At 38.7% G+C, this 25503-nt stretch overlaps 1 protein-coding gene across 4 annotated transcripts in view; it reads left to right on the forward strand.

Annotated features, from left to right (window-relative positions):
- CDH6 (cadherin 6) overlaps nucleotides 1-12314 on the forward strand; it is a 124797-nt gene extending 112483 nt beyond the window's left edge. For 3 of the 4 annotated variants that reach the window (XM_012738426.3, XM_012738425.2, XM_012738429.2), the window contains exons 10-12: nucleotides 629-746; nucleotides 873-1124; nucleotides 6362-12314. In XM_012738426.3, coding sequence (XP_012593880.2) covers nucleotides 629-746; nucleotides 873-1124; nucleotides 6362-6858 — 867 coding nt within the window. In that variant the 3' untranslated portion in view covers nucleotides 6859-12314. The other variant, XM_076007948.1, reaches the window with a different exon arrangement.
- Nucleotides 12315-25503: the final 13189 nt, after the last annotated feature.

Raw genomic sequence — 25503 nt, forward strand, 5'->3', positions numbered from 1 at the left:
TTGAGACAGGGCCTCACTCTATTGCCTCGGCTACAGTGCAGTGGTACCATTATAGCTCACTGCAATCTCAAACTCCTGGGCTCAAGCGATCCTCCCTCAGCCTTCTAAGTAGCTGGGACTATAGGCACATTCCACCATGCCTGCCTAATTTTTCTACTTTTTATAGAGATGGGGTCTTACTATGTTGCTCAAGCTGGTCTCAAACTCCTGGCCTCAAGTGATCCTTCTGCCTCAGCCTCCCAAAGTGCTAGGATTAAAGGCATAAGCCACCGTGCCCTGCCTCTGGAGACATTTTCGACTGCACAGCTAGGAAGGTGCTACTGGGTATCCAGTGGGCAGAGGCCAGGGTTGCTGCTAAACGGACTGCAATGCACACGGCAGTCCCCTGCAACAAAGAAATATCCCTTGTTCTATGGCTTTCTAATCCATCAGTTCTTTCAACAGAGTGGATTCATTGTAAATTTTTTAAAGGCTATTATCTTTTTAATTAAAAGTAAAAATCATTTAGTCAAGTAATTTATTGTAAAACTGTTAAGAAATGATTTTGAGTTATCAAAACTTTATGGCATAATTGTACAGGAGTTTTTTTAAAAAAAATTTTATGGCAGCTCTATGGTTTTTATCTTAGTTGATTCAGACCCTACGTGCGGTTGACAAGGACGACCCTTACAGCGGGCACAAATTCTCCTTCTCGTTGGCCCCCGAAGCAGCCAGTGGCTCAAACTTTACCATTCAAGACAACAAAGGTAAATGAGCTCGAGTTACCTTCTCTTTATCTGAGCCTGTGTTGACCTCTATCTATTCCCATCACAGTGGGTTCAGTACGTGACACAGTACCCACAAACATTCATCTCTCTGCTTTCCTGTTCCAGACAACACAGCGGGAATCTTAACTCGGAAAAATGGCTATAATAGACACGAGATGAGCACCTATCTCCTGCCCGTGGTCATTTCAGACAACGACTACCCAGTTCAAAGCAGCACTGGGACAGTGACTGTCCGGGTCTGTGCATGTGACCACCATGGGAACATGCAGTCCTGCCACGCGGAGGCGCTCATCCACCCCACGGGACTGAGCACAGGGGCTCTGGTTGCCATCCTTCTGTGCATCGTGATCCTACTAGGTAAACTGGTTCTCCCCGCATCCTATCTCCCCATGGTGAGGGGCTCACACTGTTACTGTGACACCCTAGATTTGTCCGCCTCCCCCATTAAGGCATACAGCCTGATCTAGGTGAGTAGAGTTACATGCTGAGAATTTGTGTTGTTCGACTATGACTTCATTTTTGCTTGAAAATGGCTTTGGAGAATGGAAGAATGTGAAACTGGCCCATGTCTTTGCTTGCCCAGGAACCAGTCATTCCACCAAAAGAATCTCTTGTCTATCAGACTGGGAATGAATCTCGGGAGGGGACGAGGGGGGAGTTGAAGGCAATAGAAATATACCCTTTTCGTTTCATTTGTGGTTTACTATTCAACTTGGCAAACATTGTTAAATTTTAAAGAGTGAAAATGTCCAGCACGAAGTAGATGATGAAGACCCTTTCTGCAAAGGTAAAGCTTAAAGATCAGTGGGAAAGTGGAAGGAGGAATGTGATGACTTTTTCTCTCCTCTGGGAAAAATAAAAGATGTGAAATTTTTTAAACCCAGAGAACTTAATCTACCCATTTAAACGACTACCTTCTTAGCATTGCTCTCTGACTACCACATATGTACATAATGTAATATCTGTTATTTCTTAGATTTTTAATAGTAAATAACTTCTGTGATTAAGGAAATAAATCTAGCACTCAAAAGAAATGAATGTACTAAAAGTGAAAATCAATGTCTAACAATGATTCAAATGATGTTTTTACCTTCAACCAACTAATTAAGCCCACAAGTGGAGCTCAAATCACTCAACAGGCTGTGAACTAAGAAATCAAATGTTAGTTACTGCAACCCTTCCAAAAATAAAAGCAAGATTTGTAAACCTTGCATATACAATGAAAAAAGAAAAAAGGTAAGGCATTAGAGTTATTCTGGATTACACCTGGAAAAAAACTTTTTAAAAAAATGAAGACAGAGTGATTTTGAGAAGAGTAAAAGAGAACCTACATTTCTCCAAGAAAAGAATGCCTAGGGATCCCTGCTTGAGAGCTTCCCATTCCAAATCAACTTTGCTAATTATAACAGAAGCCTTAAAATTCAACTACAGAACTGTGATTCTTGTTGTCAACTAAGATTTGGAGAAAGTATTTTAAGATATGAAGATAAATAAAAACTGACAGTGTGCAAAGACAAATCAGTGTTTCTAATGGTGTGAGTCTGTAAAAATTGCTTTGGAAGAGAAGAATATGAATGTTCTTTTTGATCAAAAAGTCACTTTTAGAAGCCCTGGATTGGCTGTAGTCAAGTAGTATTCCATGGACCCTTTTTGTGGTCTATGGAAAGAGAACCAGCTCTCATCTGATAGAGGTGATTCTTCCTGTCCCTCATTGTCTACCCATTTTATCTTCCCTCTTTTCTTCCTTCTGATCAACTCACTGTGTCTTCCCTTTCATTCCCTTCCCTAATGCATTTCCTGTCTCTTTACTATTTTTAATTGGCCTTGGTGCTTCCCACATCTTGTCTAGTCTCTTTGGAATTCTGTACCTAATAAAAAAAGGAGAAAAAAAAATGGGATTTAACCTTTACTGGGAACATACCGTAGGCTAGATGGTGTGCAAGGTGTTTTACAAAAGTTTTTCTCACTTAATCCTCAGAACCATCTGGTGTATATTTATCTGCATCCGAAATAAGAAACTGAGGCTGCACAGTGTGAAGTCACGTAGCCAAGTCACATGTCCAACACGTGGTAGAACTAAGTTCTAAACCTAGGTCTTCTCACCCAGGCTTGGTGCTTCCCTATTGCACTCCACTTTCTTTGTAAGCTTGTGGGACTCGAGACAATTTCCGGGCTGAAGGAGAGCCAAACTAAATAAAATGGAGCAATTGAAGAAAGTGGAGGCAACCCTGAGAGTTTGTAAAAGGAAAGTCACATTGATATAGGAGGAAATCTGGAGTCAAGAGAATGGATCATTGGGCATCTGGCATTTACAAAATGATGTTTATTTACAAAAATAAAACATCAATAAAGACAATGAAACAACTACTACATCTCCTTTTTCTATGGTGCTTTAGAATTTGCAAAACTTTCACATTAACTCATTCCTGACAACAATACTGGGCACTGTATTATTGCTTCTGTTTTACCGATAAGAAAATAGGCTTAGAAAGATAACATTATTTAATTTAACCTAGATCTGTTGATCTCCTAGTTTTTGGATGGAATCTGAGTACAAATTTGCCTGATTATCACCCCACACCCCCAAAAGGAATCTTACTTTTGTCCTCTGGCTTCAAAAAGGATAAAGAAAAAGGGAAGCTCAGTTCCTGGTAAGGGCACCTCATCAGTGTCTCACTTTCTTTTGTTTTTTTTGTTTGTTTGTTTTGAGACAGAGTCTCACTCTGTTGCCCTGGCTAGAGTGCTGTGGCATCAGCCTAGCTCACAGCAACCTCAAACTCCTGGGCTCAAGCAATCCTTCTGCCTCAGCCTCCCGAGTTCTGGGAGGGGGGACTACAGACATGTGCCACCATGCCCATCTAATTTTTTCTACGTAGTTTTTTAGTTGTCCAGCTAATTTCTTTTTATTTTTAGTACAGACAGGGTCTCACTCTTGCTCAAGCTGGCCTCGAACCCCTGACCTCAAACAATCCTCCAACCTCAGCCTCCCAGAGTGCCAGTGTCTCACTTTTTTAGAATATTTTGCCCCATGTGCTTAGAAATCATGTTTTTAGTTTGTAAGTTAGCTTTGAGAGAGCTTATTCTAGACAGTTATACCCTCAAGAAATTCTGTTCAGATATGCATTGGGTTAATTGGAAAATATATAGGCAGTTTTAGATATAGAAGAATAAGGCCTAAAATAAATGCCTTTACATCTTTAAATGTGTCTTCTCTCTTCTAGGCAGTTGTACTTTCAGATGTATATAGGACTAAAATAAAAGATATAGATAGGTACCCTAAGCCCAGAAGAATTAGGAAGTGATAAGTGCCACCTACCTTGCCTCAAGTGATTGAATGACCTGTGTACATCAAAGCTTAATTCTTTGCGAGACAGCTCTCTTGATTCCTTTCTCTAGATCCCAAGGCCATTTTTACTTACAACCCTCTCTTCTGCAAAGAAAAGAGGGTTGTAAGTAAAACAACCCTATTGTTTACACTGGAAACGAACATGAAGGGTAGATCATGGTATCCCTCTGCCCAAAGCCCTGTGGTTCTCTGCCCCCATCCCAGCCCCCAGAGGAAAGGGGAAAGATCCCAAAGATGCACGCCTTTCCTATCCTCTCCTTTGCGGGCTCCCTCTGGTCAGACCCCCGATCTCCTAGCTGTTCCTCAAACACTCCAGGCATACTCCCACCCCAGGGCCTTTCCTCTAGCTCTTTATTCTTTGCCATATAGCTCCTTGGATAAGTCCTCATGTCTTTGATCAAATGATGCAACATACACAAAACATATATGCTGTGTATTCATATGGGCTCCTCAAACATACACAGAAGCACTCCCCATCCTCCTTGTTCTGCTCTGCTTTTTCTTATGTATACCGCACTTATCACTTTCTAATAATTTCCTTATATATTATACACATTGTTTATTTTCTGTCTCCATCCAACCACCCCGACCCATCCACCTGCCGAGTGCCTAGAACCCTGCCTGGCACAGCGTAGGCACTACATACATATTTATCAAATGAATGAATGAATGTGACGAACGAGGCATCGGAATACTCTCTGGAAGCAAAAGAGAGTGTGTACAATCATGGAACCACACACTTGAAAATAGCAACATTGCCACTTCCTTTGGAAATAGTCTATATTCCAAACATGCTTCAAAGCATGCCAATTAAGAATATAGGCTTTTTAGTATGACCAACATGGATTTGAATTGCATATACATGTAACATCTCTAAACCTCAATTTCCTATTAGGTAAAATGGGGTTTTAATAATGGTATCCACTTTGCAGGGCTATTATGATAATTAAGTGAGATTCAGTATGTTAAGCATTTAGCACAGTGTTTGGCACATAGAAAGCTCTCAATAGGTAACCCATTATTATTATTAATACTATTAATGTCTAAAATTTCAATATATAGACACATGTCTAAGAATACATCCATATAAATAGTTACGTATATCCTCTAAAAAGCCATTAGTCTGTAATTCTTATTGCAATAATTCAATTTTCATGGCTCACAAAAATTGGACCTTGTCACAGATGAAACAGTAAAGAGACATTACTGGGACTTCCTGCAATAAACTTCCCTGGACAAACTCAGTTTAACAATACATTTTCAGCCCTGGATGGCTATTTTCTCTCTAAGTCGTTGCTATGTTTTTATTTTTTCAGCCCTACGTCCATTTGCAGATAGATGTGTCTCTCTCTACAGCTAGTCAGCTATGTTCCACCTAGCCAGCTATGAAGAAAAATCAGAAGCTATTTAGACACAATTATTTCCTCTAATCTGAGTTAGGAGGAAAAATCAAAAGAATGAACATTCTGGATAATAAGCTTATAGAACATGAAACTTAAAAAAATTTTTTAAGTTCTCACTTAAGTGTATTTATTTCATTTTGCTCAAACAGAAATAATATGGCCTGTGGATTATTAGCTTCCCCCTTCACATTGGCCAACCTTGAAATCCAAAGTAGCTTTCTGAATTACAGACCTGGGTCTCTCCAGGTATTATCTGTAACGATATTTCTTTACATGTAGACAAGGTATGCAAACATTCGCATCTTACTTTGGGTTTTAAACTAATTTGACACTTTTCTCAGGGAAGAAAAAAACAAAGGAGGCATAGTGCAAAAGTTATTTTAGATGTGGGGTTATGCAAACCCTTCCACACATCCCCGGAGGTGCCAGCCTTGTCCTTATAACCGGTTTCATGCAGCATTTCAGGTGCTCGGCATAATTTGCACCCTCATTGCAGTACTTTCGCTGCGGCTGAGCTTTTTCTATTATTTTATTTTATTTCCTTGCCTTGAAACTAGTTTGCCGTTTCAAAGTAGAAAGAAACTACTGACAATGTATGATAGTGTTTTATCCTCTACTTAAATTATAGCCTTCTTTCAAATATTTCCTCTGTATTTTTTTGGGGGGGGGCCGAGGTTTGATCACGGATAGAGGCAAGTGCATCCTTAGGGAAATAAAAAGTCGAGTCTGCACTTTCTGGAGAACTTTGAACACTTCGCATTCCAGCACTGCTGCTTCTCCCTGACGTTAATTGGGCAGCAAATTAACGTCCCGTTTCCCTTTTCTGTCGTGTTTTCTGCCTCCAGTGACGGTGGTGCTGTTCGCGGCCCTGAGGCGGCAGCGGAAGAAGGAGCCTCTGATCATCTCCAAGGAGGACATCAGAGACAACATCGTGAGCTACAACGACGAAGGCGGCGGCGAGGAGGACACGCAGGCCTTTGACATCGGCACCCTGAGGAATCCCGAAGCCATAGAGGACGGCAAGCTGCGCAGGGACATCGTGCCCGAGGCCCTTCTTCTGCCCCGACGGACTCCCACGGCGGCGGCTCGCGACAACGCCGACGTCCGAGACTTCATCAACCAAAGGCTGCAGGAGAACGACGCGGACCCCGCCGCGCCGCCCTACGACTCCCTGGCCACCTACGCCTACGAGGGCGCCGGCTCGGCGGCCGAGTCCCTGAGCTCGCTGGAGTCGGCCAGCACGGACGGCGACCAGGACTACGATTACCTCAGCGACTGGGGGCCTCGGTTCAAAAAGCTCGCGGATATGTACGGAGGGGTGGACAGTGACAGAGACTCCTGATGTGTTGTTGCCTTCTTCACGCGCCCGTGCGACACTGAAATACATGAGATTTGGCTATTTCTTTATATTTATCCACTGCTCTTGTGAAGGGGTCCCCTGTTCCACCCGTTGCGAAAAGCCAGTGGCTGCAAGTCCGTGCGGATCTAATGTTAGAGACTTTTTTTTTCTAGTACACTTTTATGAGCTTCCGAGAGGCAGAGTTTTATTTTTCAGTGCATCCAGTTAACCCAGTCAGCTCAACAGGCACGTGCCGGGAGGCGCAGGGAGCGGCATTTTCGCGTGTCCTCTTAGGGCAGGTGGGGAACATGCCTGTTTCCTCTGGCCTGGTGTTTGGCTACACTCCGTTGACTCAGGTCAGCTGACTGCTCTAACTGTAAATTCCACATGCTAATGGGATAAGGGATTGTACTTTAACGATCAAAATATAACCTTAGTAAAAGAAACAAGGGTATATCAGCTCACAAGGAGATAAACTATATAAGGGTGTGTTCTTTCTGTCACAAAGAATTTAAAATGATACTTGCCCGTCCTGTTTGTTCTTCAAGAACTTTCTCTGGCACCACCTACTATTCAAAACATCAGATCCACCAATGTCTTAAAATTCTTGTTACTCTTAAGGAATAGAAGGAAATTCAATGGCAGCATTCAAAAACAATAACAAAAAACTTAATAAGACTTCATTCCTTACCACTAACTCCTAATTTGTTATATATTAGACATGTAAAAGGTTACTCTTGCACCCTATAAAGGGAAAGGGAAAATAGCTATTAATGTTAACGAAGGGAATATTTTAGCATATGTGACAACTTTGGCCACCAAATGTATCAAGGATTACTAGAGATTCTTTCAACTGTCAGTAGGTTAATGACAAACAAGTCTAATTATTTAAAAGCTCTTGGAAGAGTTTTTCTGAGATAAATTTTAACTCCTTGTCTGTAGTTGTCAGTATTATTCTACTATACTGTATTTGAAAGTAGCAATGTGAAGTACAATAATTCATATTTTTCAGATATTTTATTTCTTACACAATTAAATTGAATTAGTAAAGTTAGATTAAATAAAACTTAAATCCCACTCTTGAAGTTCAATGGACAGGTTAGAGCCAGGCACACATAAACCTAATACCCAGCCCTTCACATCCAGAAACATCTATATATTTATATAACATGATAGATATCTATGAACAACGTTGAGATCATGGTGAAAACCTACATATTCCATGTCTGGAAGACGCTTTCACTGGGAAAACTTGGATTCCCTTCAACAAGAGTGTTTAAGATTGTAATTAAAATGATAGTTGACTTTCAAAAGCATTACTATTTTCCCATTGTCTTTAACTTTGCTTTCATGGCCATCCTGCCGTGCTTGTCTTTGAACTAATGATAAAGTAATGGTCTCAAACTACGACTGAAAAGTAATGTAAAATCCATCCAATCTATTATTTCTCTAATTATGCAATTAGCCTCATAGTCAGTTATTATTCAGAGGACCCAAGTGAACTGAACTGATCCTTCTGGCAGGTTCAAATTATTTATTTCATGTGGCTGTTCTAATGACTTTTGTCAATAGAATCTTACATTATTCAGTCATCAGAAATTTCCAAAGTATTGTAATGAAAATATCCTTGTTTTGAAAACCTAAAAAACAGGCTCTGTGTATATATAATATATACTTAAGAATATGCTGACTTCACTTATTAGTCTTAGGGATTTATTTTCAATTAATGTTAATTTTCTACAAATAATCGTAGTGTCATTTCTATTTGGGAATAGTGTCATATCAGCACATATTTTCTGTTAGGAAATTCATTGCTGTTTAAGTTTTAAATTAGGTATATTACCCAGAGAGTAAATATGTCACCTTTAAAACAAGAGAAATGTAGTATTTTGGGTTACTCAATTCAAGTGAAAAATTTTTACAAACATATTATTCCTTGTGTTTCCTGAATGGTTTCCTATTTTACAATGGACTACCCTGTATGCTAACAAGTATTTCATGCTTGAGCTATTTCCTGCTTTCAGGGTTTCTTTTTCTAGTTATTCATACACACACACACACACACACACACACACACACAGAGAGAGAGAGAGAGAGAGAGAGAGAGAAGAATGCAAACAAAAATCTATAAGAGGTCTTCACTCTAATTGATATGTATCATAGTCACAGGTAAGTGTTAAAAAAGTTAGTTTAAAGTTAATTAATAAGTACTAGTTATTTATAGCAATAGAACAGCACCTTAATCACACGACTTACTGTACAATTAAAGAGCTCTCTATCTTTATGTTTTCTGTCATTTAACAAATTGAATTAAGAAAGATAGTCCTGTAAAAAGAAAGTTATCATCAAAAGTTGAGGGTTGACACCAGCAATTTCCAGTGTTTAAGGGTAGGGTTTACTTTCTCCTAATAAGTGAAAATATGTACTCCTGTAGTTTTTGAGATGTAATTGGCAGGATCTTTTATCTCACCCTGAAGATGATACGATGTACCAAGAACAGAATAATATGCCAAAATATTGAAATAACTTTAATCTCTTACCACAAAATCCGATGATGAAGTAAATTTATAGGAAATTGGATAATTCGAAACTGGAGCTGAATATTTAGTACTAGGGTCTTGTAAGTATCAAGTTGGAGTGATATCTTCCTATAATTAAGACTCTTTGACATCATGGAAACAGTAAAAGCCACAGTTCCATCATTCTCCGGCTCAGTCTTACTTCCTTACCACTAAAATATCAGGTCAAACACGATTCCATGTGCAGATTTTTTTTTAAGTGATAGGTCCTGGGTCAATATGAAAGATTACTGGAGGAAAATAAGTAGTTTTCAAAAGCTCAGTATTCACATTGCCTGCCTGTGTCCTTATTTTAGATGTTTATGGTTTAAAAAAATGGAAGGACAATGGGAAGAAGTAAAATTTAAATATTTGCTTTAGTCACTGAAAAACTAAAATTGCTTCAACATAAGCAAGGTTGTTTTTATGCATTGTTTCAAGGACGTTGAGGCCTTTCTGACATTTTTTTCCCCTCTCTTCAAAGAGAAAGATTTCCTTAAACTACTAAGATGTTTAAATCAGATTGGAGAAAAGCAAAGATGGCTCCATATAACCACAAGAGAGGGAATCTGGGCACAGTAAATGTATGTTTGTTTCAGAACTTTCCTTTACAGTTTGGATGCATAAAGGGAGGTTCAGCTACAAAATTACTCCATTTTCAGATAGAACAAAACCTGGCAGTTCAATTTTAGCTCAGTATAAAAAAGTGTGATTTAGTTTTCACTTTCAGGTCCCAAAGAGTTGTGCAAAAGTTCTTAAAAATTGAATCTGTATCTTAGAAGCATCCAAATTTTATGGATCCAAATTAGTGTTAGGACTTTTCCATTACTTTCATTTTTAAGTACAGAAATTTTTGAAGTCCTGATTTGCTGAACAATATCTCACATCAAATGCTTTGCCTAGAAGTGGATATTTCACTGGGTATAATGGTATATAAACTATGCATTGGACATTTCTAGATTCTGTATACTTGAGTATCATAAAATGTGCAGTTGAGAGATCAGAGTTGATTCCTGAAAACAAACTAAATATTTAAATCAGGTACTCATCCTTATCAGCTCAATTCATTTTTCCCAGGAATAGACCTCCAAATAAATTCTTTTATCCTAGTCACTAGTTTTGAAGTGGTATAATTACTCTGGAAGAAACACTCTAAAAAGTCATGATTCCCAATATTTTGAAAAGTACCCTCTGAAAAGGATTGTTGTAATATAATTTTAATTTTTATGTTTTATCTAGATGAAATCTTTTTTGAATTCCAACAGTGTAGCAAGGGACTCAAAATCCAAGCAGTCTGCTGTGTTCAAATTAACACCACAACCTTCTTTATAAGATTATAAGAGTAGAAAGATTAACACTTGGTATGTAAATCTTCAGGAAGATGAACTACTTCCTAAGCTCTGACAGCAGCTTTCTTTTCCAGAGAATACAGACTTACAGTACGGTCTGCTTAAAAGTTCAGGGACTATTATGGTTGCAGCATTTTTAATCTCCCTATGGCATCTTTATGGAATAATTTTCTAAAGGGATAATTCTCTACTAAAAATATCAGACCCAGACCATATTTAATGTGGAGAGCAATATACCCTCTTAGAGAGAAAATACATTGACTCACACACTTGTTAAAAGTTAATAAAGAAATAGCTCATTTTTAAAGCCAGAAGTTTATGGCCTCTGCATCGTCAATTTAATTTAAGCATTGCTGCAACTATCTTTAATCTACTCCCCATTTTGTAATACCTTATTTATGACGCATTTTTATTTTTTATTTGGGGGGGGGACATTAGCCCAACAGAGCCAGCAGATGAAAGTGTTGAAAAGAGGTCAAATGAAAACAAAGGCTCTTACTCACTATATTTCAGACAGGACTGAGGCACTTAGCCGAGGAGCCACTGGGTTATTAGATTAATTTCAAAAGAGCTTTTACAAGTTGCTTAATTCCATTTTTTTTTTTTAAACCTGTGGACCACAAACTTAAATTTCTCCTCAAACGGGGTTAATTTGACAAATGAGGCATGGACCCAGCGTTGTGGAAAAAGCATTCCTCTATAATGAGATCTTGGTCTTTCTTGTGAGACTATGCTATTTATGTAAATATGTCTGGAGGCACCTTTTATAATCTTTTAGTTTTCTATGATCTATTAGTTTAGCGTTTATTAAAGAATCAAATGTATAGAGTTACGAGGCATTTAGGGGGAATGCTGTGTAGCAAGTGTAAAACTGATCTGCTCGGAAGAAACATAGGAACGCTCCAAACCCACTGTACTGTTTTTTCCTTTGTGATTATTTTCGTTGCTTTGAGAGTGAACTGCATAAGAATAGGCCTTATAATAAATGCTATGTGCGTCTTCAGTAGTACCAAGCTAAGGCAATTTGGCATTCTCCTACTGTGATTTGTGATTTCTAAACCCAGAAAATAAAAGCTTTTCGGTATTGATTGTTTTTAATTAAAAATACTTCCAAGTATAAATTGAAACTGATGCCACCCTTGAAGATTTACCGGCTGGAGTGCTCAGTTCATGTCGTTTTCCTCGGTACCATTCGCGTCTTTGGCAACAAGAACACCTGATGGAAGAAATCACTGCTCAGCTTCCGTCAGCATTTCTAGTTAGGGAGATTTCCATAACCTCACAGTTCACCTGAGAAAGTTTTCTGTGTGAGAAGAACGGGGTTGAGAATATTAACGTCTAGCTCAGTGTGGCCGGGCCTTTTGTTGTAGTCAAATGGCAAATACGCACTCCTTGAAATGGCTTCTTTTATTTTGTTTTCTTAGACTTATAAATTTGAAAAGAATGCAATTTAAAAAGTGATTTCTCACAAAGAGTAAATATGCCTTTTGCAAATCAATTTTTGTAACAAGTTATTTATATGATATTACTTAATAAACTGGTTTTTTTCTAACTTGTTTTTTTTTTTTTTCCAATTCTCTCAAACTATTGTTTGTAATCACGGAGATTTTTTTTTTTTAATGTACACACTGACACACTTTATCTTTCTGAATCTGCTGTTTTAATCTCTCAGATAGCTACCGAAATCCATCTTGTACAATAATTAGCTTGTAAACAATAGTTTCCCCCGCCAGCAATATATATCATTGCCCTGCAGACTTCTTGCTGCTGGGACATCAAGAATTCTACTATTATTTATGGAATTGCTCTATAAAAAAAAGAAAGCTGTTTATCCTCAATTGCTTCAGATTAAAAAGGACAGTTCTGTATTTGTGCCCCTCACCATCTCCATCCTTTATTTCACCCCCATAAAAACAACTGTCTGTGGATCTCTGATTTATACAAAGAAAAAAACAGAGTCGGATTAGAGGGAAATAAGAATAAAATCCTTCCACCATTCTGATACTATGAGTAAATAAAATGTTTTTAGCATATTTAGAGCTATAATATTTTACATGCTTGCTCTTTCTTAAGCTGCCTCCTATTTCTACAGAGGCCATTTCATAATTTTTTCAACTGGGAGAATTCACAGCTTCACAAAGGAGATTTTCATTTATTCATTCAGTTGTTCCATGTATATTAGGTGCTCCACTGTGTGCTGCAGGATATTCAATGGTAAGTCAGATTAGGATATTTTTCTCTCCTCCTGGGAAGCTCATGATCCAGAAGGAAGAGATGCCATAACGTCATAACTATAGTACACACTAGAAGGTGCTGTGGAGATGTCTTATGAGAGGTACTGAGTGTTCATATGCAGGAGAAACTGCTTCTGCCCAGGTAGAAGGGTGCATGGAAGGCTTAAGAATTAGTAGGATTAGGCCAGGTGCAGTGGCTCACGCCTGTAACCCTAACACTCTGGGAGGCTGAGGTGGGAGGATTGGTTGAGGTCAGGAGTTCCAGACCAGCCTAAGCAAGAGAGATACCCCATCTCTACTAAAAATAGAAAAAAATTAGCCAGGCAACTAAAAATGGAAAAAATTAGCCAGGCATGGTGGCACACACCTGCAGTCCCAGCTATTTGGGAGGCCGAAGCAGGAGGATCACTTGAGCCCAAGAGTTTGAGGTTGCTGTGAGCTAAGCTGATGCCATGGCACTCTACCCAGGATGACAGAGTGAGATTCTGTCTCAAAAAAGAAAGAAAGAAAGAATTAGTAAGATTAAGATAAAGGGAGATAAGAAATCAAAAAGAATAGCAGGGAAAAGAGTGAAAAGAGAGGGACGTTTAAGCAATGCAATTGGTGTCAGCTGAGGTCCCTAAGAGGGACTAGGCCTAGAAAAGTCAGATGGCATCAGAACATAAGAATCACAGATCCCATGGAAGCTAACTTTTGTTTTGTTCTTGCTTTTGTTTTTTACCATTTTATTTAACATTAACTTTGTCCAAAACAGAAACCCACAGGAGGGAACGATGCGATTAATACATTCTTTGAAGGGTATGGACATTGTACAACAGTATGCACGGTGCTCTAGAGCCACGTTCCTCCCGGCTGCACCCCACGTAAGGGACCCAGTTCATGAAGAAGAGTCCTGCAAACATTTGGGTAGGGTAACCCCTTTGCCAACACCACAACAAACCATGTCCCATAATAATTATTAGTATGTATTAGAGCAACTAACCCTGGCAGTAGCAAGAGACAAAATCCAAAATCTTCACAAAGTTTATTTCTCTTGCAAAGTGCAAGGGGCCTGTAGGTCTTTCTCCCTCTTTTGGCAATGCCATCTAGCGCACACTGCCGCCGAGGTAACCCTGGCAGGGTGAACTCAGTCACATGCCCCCAGACTAACTGAGAAGAGACTGGAAAATGGAGACAAGCCCATGCGTATCCTCTGAGCACTATGAACCTTGGCCACATATGGGTTCAGTCCCTGTCAAGCACGCAGTATCTTTCCCAAATTACCCCCAATTCCTGCCACATCTTCAAATAATCATGAGGGTGTTATCAGAAGAGAAGGTAGAAAGTCGTTCACAACTTTAACCTTCCAGTTGAAAACCCTTTGAAGAGGTATTTGTCCACCATCCCTGACTCTGATGCCCCTGGCAGACATTGCCAACCCTTCATCACATTCTTTCACGGGGATTTCGTACATGTAACCTTAGAGTCCCTAAAAGGAATGCCCCAAGCAGCCATCACCGATAGACCAATGTTGACCTATGTGCCATCTCAAACCTAAGAGAGGAAGTTCCCCAGTAAAAAAAATCTCCTCTCAGTGAAACTCCTGAACTGTTACATTCATTCTGCAAAAATCACTTGGGCCATGCACAGGTGAAAGTGACAGGGACAGAGGGTGAAACAGATGGACACGCCTGCTGTGTGCGTGCCCTTCCATCAAGGGCTGCCATGATTACGGTCCCATTACTGACCTCAGTTTGCCTGCCTAAACATTTTGTAGCGACTGACACCTGATTCTTTAGAGCACCTTGCCAGGTTTCATATTCCTGAATTCAATACTTTTCCAAATATGCTATGAATAGACATCGCTTTTTAAAAGAAGTAGATTGTCTCCTACTTCTCTCTATAATCTACTTATTCCTTTTTTAAAATGTCTTCCTTGACATATTAGATCATCTTTATTGCTTCCTGAGCTATTTGGTCTCAAAAACTTAACTTTGAAGCATCAAATATGTCTTGTTTGCACATTGATGTAAAAAAAAAAAAAAGTCTCCTTATAGTCAGTAAAGGATAGGTTTTATTAAAGCTTTTAACTTTGCTTAGCTGCCTGATAATAATGCCTTACTTTTATGCGGCACTTTAGAATAACCATCATATATATTACTTAATACAACTCTCACAAAAGCTCTGTACAATAGGCTGTAACATTCACAAGGGAAGTGGGGTCATTTGCCCTAACCCCATCACAGGAATTCGAATTAAACTCACTTCTTTTGACTCAGACTCTGCAATCCCGCCACTGAGCCCCGCATTTTCCCCTTTGCACACGTAGTCTAATGCCATCCATTTGAGAGAACATTCCTTGGGGGAAAAAAGGATTCTCTTTTTCCTTTATACAGATGCAGATGATGGCGGGCTCTGCTGATGGCTGCAGCCTCAAAGACATTCTCTCCAGAAGATCAGTCCAAAGGCTCAGTGAAGAAAAAAAGACCGCTTGAAAAGCAAAATTCTGCCTATTAACCCCAATTACTCACCTGATTCCCATTATAGAATCAGAACAGTGTTTCTAAGGAAAAAATATCCCCAAGAAACCTAAAATTCCACCCAAGACTGCAAAAGCTCTAATTGCTTATATAAAAATAACCTCGACAATATCGCTACTTCAAACATCAGATTGCAGTGAGCCCTGTGTAGGGTGGCAAAGCCCTGGAACAGGAGAGGAAAAAGGTGAGGGGTGGGGACTTCCAGGCTCTCCTTAGGTGATTCAGATTCCATGACTAAGGAAGGTGTCGTAGAGGAGGAGGGGAGACCTGCTCTGACCTTGAGCATCCCTGGGATCCATTTCTCCACCCAACAGTGTGGTGTCTGCGATATTTCCAGAAAGCCCAACTGCTCAGTTAGGTGCGTGTCTGGGTAGCAGAGAAGCAGCTGCAAATCTCTGTTTCCAAACTAAAGGAAATATATTTTCCCCATTTTTCTGGAACTGAACTTAATTTTTTAAAGTTGAAGTTTTAAGTCCTGATTCCTGTGAGCAGCAGAACCTCAACTTTAGTCATGTGGGGTTTCTTCCCGCAACCTTCACTGACATTACAGCTAAATTCTCAGGGGCTACAGTAATGCCAAGGGTTGCTAGGAGGAATATGAGGCATAGTCAAGGCTAAGGCAGATGGGAAGAGAAGAGAGACTCCAGAAAAAATATGGTAATTCTCTGTCTTAACCCTCCCTGACTGTCCTCCCACTCATCACAAAATGAGAGACAGAAGTTTATCGATCAGAATTTTTTTTTTAATGTTATTGTCATGGTTTCTCATTCTCAGAAGGTCAGGATCAAAAGCTTAGGAAAGACACCGGATTCTCTCCTGACTTTAGCAGAGATTCAGAAAGCTGAAAATTATCTCAGAATGTCACTATTTCCAACTTACTGCTAATTTATAACAGTATTTCCTTATGTTTTACTACCTCAATCATTATAAAAAGTATTCATTTATAGTATTAAAATATATCAAATAATATGTTAAGGATTGAGCCAACGATTTTTGAACATATATGATGTGTCCTTTACCACCTACTTTATGTGTAAAATGTGTTTTTTTCTTTATCATAAATTAAGGACACAAAAAGTGCTTTCTGATTTGTGAATACATTTACATGAAAAATCCTACAAAGTTACAGAAACTGAATCACCATTAAATATATATTTAATAAACAATTTGTACTGAAAACAACAAACATGTTAAATCCAGACTATTTGGCTTTCTTTGAATCCAAAGATATACATCGACCTTAAAAGAATTCGGCAAGATGAAAAAGTTCAAATGATAGCTGTCAAGTGAGAAGAGGTTGAGGGATGGGGTAGTTTAGGCATTAGGACTTGAGCTGGGCCTCCAGGAGTACTAGAATCTACAGCTAAATCACTGGAATGCTTCTCCAACATGCAAATTTCCCGATCCAAATCCAGAAATAATCAGGGTTATAAAATAAAATAAAATGGACTCCACAGGCCTTGGGCATTTCTAAGAGATGAGGAGAAAGATAAGTTCTAATATTTTTAATATTTTAATATTTAATCTGTTATTTTATTTAAATCATATTTGTTGATTTTATTTAAATATTTAATATTTTAATATTTGCACATACCTTACCACTTTGCTGTACCTGCCAGATGCAAACCATGTACTTGTCTAGCAAATGATAAAGGGATTAAAACAAATGCCCTCTCTTGAAAAGGTTGCACATTTCCAATTAAAATACCAAGAGTAAGTTCATACACATTTATTTAAAATCTCAGGTGAGGCTTCCCACTCCCCCACCTTTTCTTCAGAACTTTTCTGGCTACTTTCCCTGCATATGTCAGTCAATAAGCGTATCGAAATCCCTCTAGAGTTCATTCACCAGTCTTCCTAAGCGTTTGCTTCTATTTCTCTCTGTCTAAAGTCAGCTGTTATTCTACGAACCTCAGCTGGGGAACTCCCTCTCTCCCAGGGCCCAATCAGAGTTCCACTTCAATTAGCTTAATTGGAAGAAGACAACCAAATTTCCAATTAAACTTCTAAACGAGCTATTAGAGCAGACTATTTTTGTCTTTTCAGAGCAAGCTCTCCTAATAGTCATTTTTTAAAAGGTAAAAATCCTTAAAGGAGAAAAGGTGGGCACAATTAGATCAATTACTGCTATTAATCATCCCACATAGTAAATTGGGTTTTTTCCGCTTAGGTGATTTGGAAGTAAGCCACCTATTCATTCTTTTATTAATTTTAATTTTATAAAATTAATATATGTATATTGTTTAAAATGCCAAAGTGTTCTTCAACGCTTATAGCAAAAACTTTCCACTCTACCCCCAATCCCCTTACACACGGGTGTTCCTTCAACTCTTCTAGATAGTTCTTCCATATTTCTAAGTAACATGAGTCCTTAGAAGGCATCACTTATAGGTGTAAAGGGGTTAATATCAATAATTTTAGATGCTCCAACTTAATATGACCATTTCTGGGGATTATTTCTGTTTACTGACTTACCACCATGGAGAGTAAGGATTTAGATTAACTACCACGTCCCCAGTACACACAAACCCACAAACACCTGTGCACACTTCTCTTCCCCCCCCCATCTTTCCAACACGGTTACAGTGCAAGTAGAAGTTCAATATTCAGAGTTTATCATATTATCCCTTGTAAACACTGTTCACAGCTGAGCCTTAAACTGTACAATCATTTCACTTCTTTCTTGTTCAGTTTAATTTTTTCCTGAAATGAATAACTCCCTCTTTTTTTAAAAAAAATGCTTAATTTTCTATAAACCTGTCATAATTCAGCCACAAACTTCCTGACATGATCCTTAAATTCCTCTCAACCATGTAAGGTAATCTCAGGGTTTTTCTTTCTTTCTTTTTTTTTTTTTTTTTTTTTTTGCTTGCAATATTATTACTCTATCTCTATGATGTCATGATTTTTTAAACAATATTTTCTTCTGCTAGCTGATGGTTATCTCTTTTTTTTCTGAGTTTCTTTTCTCTGTTTGCTTTGGTCTTTGTCTTCCACATTACAAGTCTTTCTCAAATGTCCGGTGATCCTTAGCTGTCTCTTCATAGTTAATAGTGAGGTACTAAAATACTAATTAGAAGCTCTACGTGGGGCTGGTGGGCCTCACCACAGAGTGATTGAAGGAAACCTATAGTTTTATTGGAGTACCCAGCTGCTAGCATTTGTAAATCTTTTGTTTGGAGTCAGTTTCTACCAAGAGGTTCCTTCAATCTCCTCACTAGGGGTATAATTCTGGCTGCCAACATTCACAGAGCTTTACAGGGGAAGAGGGCAGGGACAACCCCAATGTTCAGAATATAGATTTTCACCTAATTTACCCTTGAGATACAGCTCCTCCCCCTGCCCTCAAATGCCTATTGTTCCTGCGTGCATGGCCTCACTGATTCAGCTTTTCTAGAGTGTAAATCTCCACCTTCTGCTGGGATGGGGAAAGAATAGTGAAGAAAGCTACCTGGCTGTGCAGGACGGGACAAGGATCTGGGGTCCAACTGCTCCTGATACAGATGAATAGTCAATGTGTTTGCAGCCACACCCCGCACCCTGGCAATCAGAGGTACTTGTTCCATCATGAACTGGTTTGCTTCTTATTGAATTTCCCTCCCCACCCCACCCCCGTGCTTGCAATCAGGCTTCAGTTTCTCCATTCTGCTAAGTTGCCACTCATTTATACTACTTTCATCTTTCAAATTTTTAGAGACATGATAGGGGGTTAGTGCGGTAATGCAGACAGGAGGTGAGAAGAGCCAGCACTAGCACAATGGTAACAGCAATTTGGCTTTTATGTTCATGGATTAATGAGGGATTTAAAACAAGTTTGCTGATTGACTGCATTGTGGACCATCCCTGCACATTTCCATACTGAGCATTTATTTGGCTTGTGGTTCTATCATAGAGGGTCTCAGGAAAAGATAATGTGTTCAATTCAAGTATGCAAAGTTTGAGATATTTATGTGACATTCAGGAGGAGAAGTCAAGCAGCAGTTGAATTATATAGATCTGAAGTTTAAGACAGCCAATTTGGGATGTAGCTGTGCCTTGGAGAGTCAGCAACATCTAGATGATAATTTCAGGCAAAGGAATGGATGAGATTGTGCAGGGAGAATCTATAGAATACAAAGGGAAGAGGGACAAGACAAAGCTGATCAAAGCACCAGTATTTAAGTAATGAACAAAAAAAACTTTCATGCAGAAGAAGGAAGATTTTTCTCAAGAATTAGAAGAAAAGCAGGGAGATTTGGTGTTTCTGGCTTTAGGGAAAGAGTTATAATAAGGACTGAAAGTTGGCCCAGGTATCACCTAAGCTGAGGACTGAAAAGTTTCCAAAGGATGTAGAAAAAAGGAGGTAACTGAAGACTTTGGCTACAGTAATTTCAGTGGGAGATGGGATCTTAGCCAAGTTGCTGTGGGTAAGGATGTGAAGTCATTTAGCTTTTCCAATGCTCCAGAAGTTAGGAAATGGTGAAAGGGAGTATGATGGAAAGGATGTGAGTTTTACATCCTCTAAGCTGATAGATTTGGAGCCAGAATGTTTTGGTGTTACTGCAGAGAAGTAGGCATAGTTACCTCTATGGAGAACAGGAGAAAGAGATGACTGAGAAAGAGAAGACTTTCCAGGTAATATTACGAACCAAGTTGATGTTCAAGACCATGACTTTGTAGTAACCCTAATCTCTATCGTGATGTAACTAAAGTTTGAATCACCTCCTTTTAGGTCCAAAAACCTAAACGATGTAGTGTGATGTAAAGTCATTCACCTTTCCATCAAACTTGCAAGCTAACATGGAAAATGTAGGGAAATAGTATAATAATTAATAATGATAATACTGTATTTTTATAGAACAATTCAATGACATATTGAACAGTTTTTAAAATTTACTCTCTTGATAATCTAGTTCACAGTTTGGAAGATCATGTTTCTTCATAGAAAAAGCCTTTCAATGCTTCTCTTAAATAACCTACATGATTATTCTTGCTCCCTTAGTTTTAAAGGCTGTTAACTTGTTCTTAGAGAATGAGCAGCTTCCAGTATGTGTAAAATCCCACCTCCTAGTCATGAAAGCCCAATGTTGCATTGCATCAACACCTTTTGTTTTAAATCTGTATGATTATCTCAGAAAAGAGATGATCTCTATAAGCAGGTCAGGCTTGTCTTATTTCACTTGGAAATTTTTCAAAGCATTAGTGCTTGGATCATCTGTCCTCAATCGAATTTGTCTAGGTCTACATCCTCCATATAAGAGTCTTTTAAAAATTCTCCCTGGTTACCAAAAAATATTATAAAATGTATAATGCAGGACAAGGTTGTTAAAGAGATGTCTGGTCGTGTTACTATTGTACATAAGGAACGATTTTCATCACGATTTATAATAATCAATCCTGTTTATTTTTGCTTTTTTGGTAAGGCCTTCTGGGAAATGGTGTATACATGATCGATATGATATGTTACACACCTTTGTTATCCATTAATGTATCTGCTGTGTTACATACACAGTAGGCCTCCAATGAATATTTATTGCATACCTGAATGAGTGAGTTTTTCAATCTTTGAGGAATACTGTTTAATATCTATTCTTCCAAAATGTTAAGGTACGTCTAAAGTAATCAAGTGTGACTATGGTAATATTTCCCTAAGCTTTTGTGCCTTAAATTTTACGTTCTTTCATATTCACTCTCAGGTAGTGATGCATAGAGCATCTTTTTCACATTTCCAATGATCCCACATATTACAGATTCTCAGTGTCGAGCTGTCACATGCATTGACCTTGAAATCCCCAGGTACATTATTGGATGGTGACTCAGGAAAAGACATTAATTTTTCTTTCTTTAGTGGTGAATATTGCAGCTGGGCTTCTTAATCAGGAGAAAAAAGGTTGAATACCTGAGGGATAAGTGTTAGACACACACTGAAAGACAATGCTGATCTCCTCTGAATACATGATAATGGAGGGGACGGTGGTGCTGAGCCAGCAGGGTGTTCAGGATATTAGTGTGGACCATGAAAAGATGCTGCCCCATCAGAACTGATGGAAAAATTCTCATCTAGAAGCTCAGAAAATATTTTTATAATTTTTTAAAAGTTAGGTTATGTTTTTTAAAAGATTTGGGATTCATTGCTTTCCTGAATTTTTAGCTCTTTGTGAAGAGAAAGCATTACTTTTTCTGTATTTGACTACTTATGTACGATGGTCTGTTGTTGGGGTGAGAATGTGACAAAAAGAGATTCAGCACCAGAAAGTTCCCATCAGGGAAAAAAATATTAAATCGCTGATTTAGATGAAAATAATGATTTTCCAAATGAGGGTTAATGGAATGGATAACTTTTTACATGTATGAACTATTTTATTTAAAATTCACCCTCAATCTCCCAAACACCCAAGACATTTAATGTTGGTAATGCTTTCAGCATATTCTAGCACTTACTCCTCTTTGTTTCTGGATCCATTTATTCAATTGTCCCTCAAAGCATTTGTTGTGCACCTGCTCCATGCATCGTTCTTTGCAAAGCTTTGTCGGAGATTAAAATAAAGTAAGATTGTTGCTCATCCTAGAAGAGTTGTTAAATATTTTCATGCAGGGAATGGTTCAGCATTGTTCATTAAAAATGGTTGTATATACTCTCACTAGTTAGAAGAAGAAATTACTTGATTCCTTTAGCTATTTGACCCATAATGGGTGGTTTTTTAACTAGTCTGTTATGTGGCTTAATAAACTCCCAAGAAGAAATTAATAGACTATCTTTCCATTTACAGAATTGGATACATTGAATCATTCTTCAAGTACTTCAAAGTCTTTACATAATTTTGCATGGAGCGAGGAAAGAAAAAAGTTATACAAAAAGTATTCTTTCCCATTTGTAGTAAAATTTAAAAATTAACATAGTAGTTCAAATTGCTGGTATTCTTCCTTTATCATATGAGTTACTAATTCTTTCCGGAAATTAGAGGAAAATTATAAAAATTAAATATTTAAGTATTTTATTGATGTAAAAATATGTGATGTAACCATGTATAATCTATTGATATGTTCTTTTCATCATTAATTTCTTGTTTCTATATTTTCTATGTAGGAAACCTTTGTATTTTTTAGAAAAATTTCAAATTTGGAGGAAAACAATATACATTACATTTGTAGCAACACATATGATCAAAACACCATGTCATTAAGCAGTGTACTTAATGACAGAGTTATGATCTTAACTCTGATCTTAATGATCAGAGTTCATCCTCCTTTGAAAATGTAAAACCAAATATGATAATAATGTATATAAATAAAAATGCAGGACATAAAATCTTGCACATTAAAAATTTGTTTAACATTTATTGGATTGCCTATTGTGAGTGAGATACTCACTAGAAATAGGAAAATAGGAATAAGACTTTGTAACATGCTTATTAGCTGGTTGGAGAAACCAACAGGTGAACCAGAGAACAAAATCCAGTGTTATTGTAGACACCTCTTGAGGCATCTGCCCAGCCTTAGTTCCCTAAGGACTGACAATCCCACACCAGCATGATTCGGTTTTCTTGGCCATAGTTGGTTAGACAAATGCTTTTGATAGGGCAAGTATTATTTCTGTTTATTATAATCAATACTATTTGGTTATAATAAACTTTATTAAGAAAATGACGATGAGTGGTAGTTTGGGGTGCAAACAACAGGCAATAGGCAGAAACCAGCACACCATGCTCAATACCAGTGTGCTGGTAGCTAAAGGAAAGCCATCCTGTGATCCCACCTCCAATGTGAGGAGCGTCTCTGCTAAGGAGTAGGAGTTGGCTATGGCAGATCATGGCCAAAGCACCATAGGGTGGACAAAGTCCTTACCCTACTACCTACCAAACCATGAGGAGGCCTGTCCACTGGACTCAAACTAGCACTAGAAGTAATTCGTTGTTGTCCTTACCTGCCGTTAGACTTTCTTCAGGTCAAGCCTGTAAACCCCAGGGTCTCCACAAACTCAAATTTCAATCAGAAGAGATAGAGGGGTAATTGGACCATCTTTCCCAGACAACTCTGAGTTTCCCATGCAAATTTCCCCATCTCTACTCCCAAAGCTGGCCATACCCATGACAATGATAAAGATGGACATTGGACCCTGTCTGATACACCTCTGTATGACCCTGGTCTAAATCCAGGGTCTCTCTGCTTATCAGGAAAGTGGTTGTCCAGGTTTTTCAGTGATGAAGGGGGAAAAAAACCCTAGGGCACCCAACTATCTAAGCACGAGGAAGATTCCATGGGAGAAGTGTCAGTATCTAACTTATAAAACACTTCCTGGAAGGAATGATGCTCGAATTGGGTTTTAAGGATGAATAACAATTTTTCAGACAGAATTGGCAGGGTAGTCTTCCAAGCAGAATGGCGAAAAAATATGCTTCACCATAGTAAAGGCAAGTAACTTAGCATGACTAAAGGCAAGGATAAATGTGGGAACTTCAAGCTGGAAATACTTTGCCAAGGACTTTGAGTTTTCTTCTGAAGGCTTCAGGATGTCCTTGAAGGAGCTGAAGCAGAAGGGGTGCCTTAATCAAATTAGGGATCCAGAAAGTTTAAAACGAGAGCAATTTAGAGAATTAAGTAAACCTCTGAGTTAGACGGCTCTTGTAGTAATTCAATCAAAACATAATGAGGCTTTGTAAATAAGACCACTCAGTGAGAATAAAAAATAGGGGAGATGTTTTGGATGGATATGTGACAGAATTTGTTGACTAACTGAGGGTGAGGAAGAGGGAGAAGTGGCGGCTAGGATGACCATCAGCTCTGTCCAGTCCAGTCCGGTGACTATGAGGATAATGGGCAGGCATGAGGGGAAAAGTTAATGTTATATTTTGGTTAGCCCTTGTTTGCAAAAGTGTTGCAATGTTCCTTGATCTCTTTCCATCAGAAACTTATTATCAGATTTTTCTCTGAAGCACATTAAGCTAGTGAGTGATGTTAACATATAGTTTTCCATTGCTGTGAAACAAATTGCCATGGACTTAGTGACTTAAAACAACACCCACTTATTAGCTCACATTATTTCTGTAAGTCAGAAGTCTGGTGTGGCATGCCTAGGTTCACTTCCTGGGGTCTCATGAGGCTGAGATCATGAGGTGTTAGCTGGGCTGGGCTCTTCCACAGAAACCAGGGGAAGAATCTGCTTCCGAGTTCATTCAGATTGTTGACAGAATCCAGTTCCTTGGAGCTGTAGGCTTGAAGTCCCTGTTTACTTACTAGCTGGCAGCCAGAGACTACAGTCAGCTTTCAGAGACCACCTGCATTCCTTGGCATGTGGCCTCCTCCGTCTTCAAAGCTAGCAAAGGTGTGTCAAATCCTCATGCTTCGAATCTCTGACTTCCCCTCTGCCACCAGCTGGAGAAAACTCTCTGCTTTTAAAAATGACTTACATGTTTAGATTAAGCACACTTGGACTATCTCCCTTTGGCTAGGTAACATAACATCATCATGGGAGTGATGAGAGGGGACAGAAGGTACAAGGGCTGTCTTAAAATTCTGCCTCTACAGCTTGCGAAGGTTTAGCTAAAAGAAGTAATTCTCCTCCAAGACCATGGTGGTATGACAAAGGACACTAAGATCAGAGTAGAGAGTTGAATAAAAAAACAGAATCAGAGAGTCAAATGGAGAAGCCAATAGGTCTCTGAAGAGAAGATCTGAAAGCAGAACCCAAGAGAAGGATATGTACTCCGAATAATAAAAGCCAGGATTATAAGAGTCCAATGAGTCAAGACAGATTGGGAGGAAGGTGCTTTAGGTAAAATAAAATAGTGACTTAAGCAAAGGTATCTAACTTCCCGCTCAGCCCCTTGTGATAGCGACACAATGATTTTGAAAATAGTGAAAAAGTTGTATCAACAAAGCTCCTCTACATGGCATAATTTCAAAGAGATGCCGTAGAGATGGTGCCAGGTGATAACAAGTAGAGGAGATCTTGGGGGAATCCCAGCAGCATCCTCCAAGTTTGAAGGCCACACGTTGAAGAGCAGCAAAC

The sequence above is a fragment of the Microcebus murinus genome, chromosome 11, assembly GCF_040939455.1.
Source record: "Microcebus murinus isolate Inina chromosome 11, M.murinus_Inina_mat1.0, whole genome shotgun sequence".
Taxonomy (NCBI): domain Eukaryota; kingdom Metazoa; phylum Chordata; class Mammalia; order Primates; family Cheirogaleidae; genus Microcebus; species Microcebus murinus.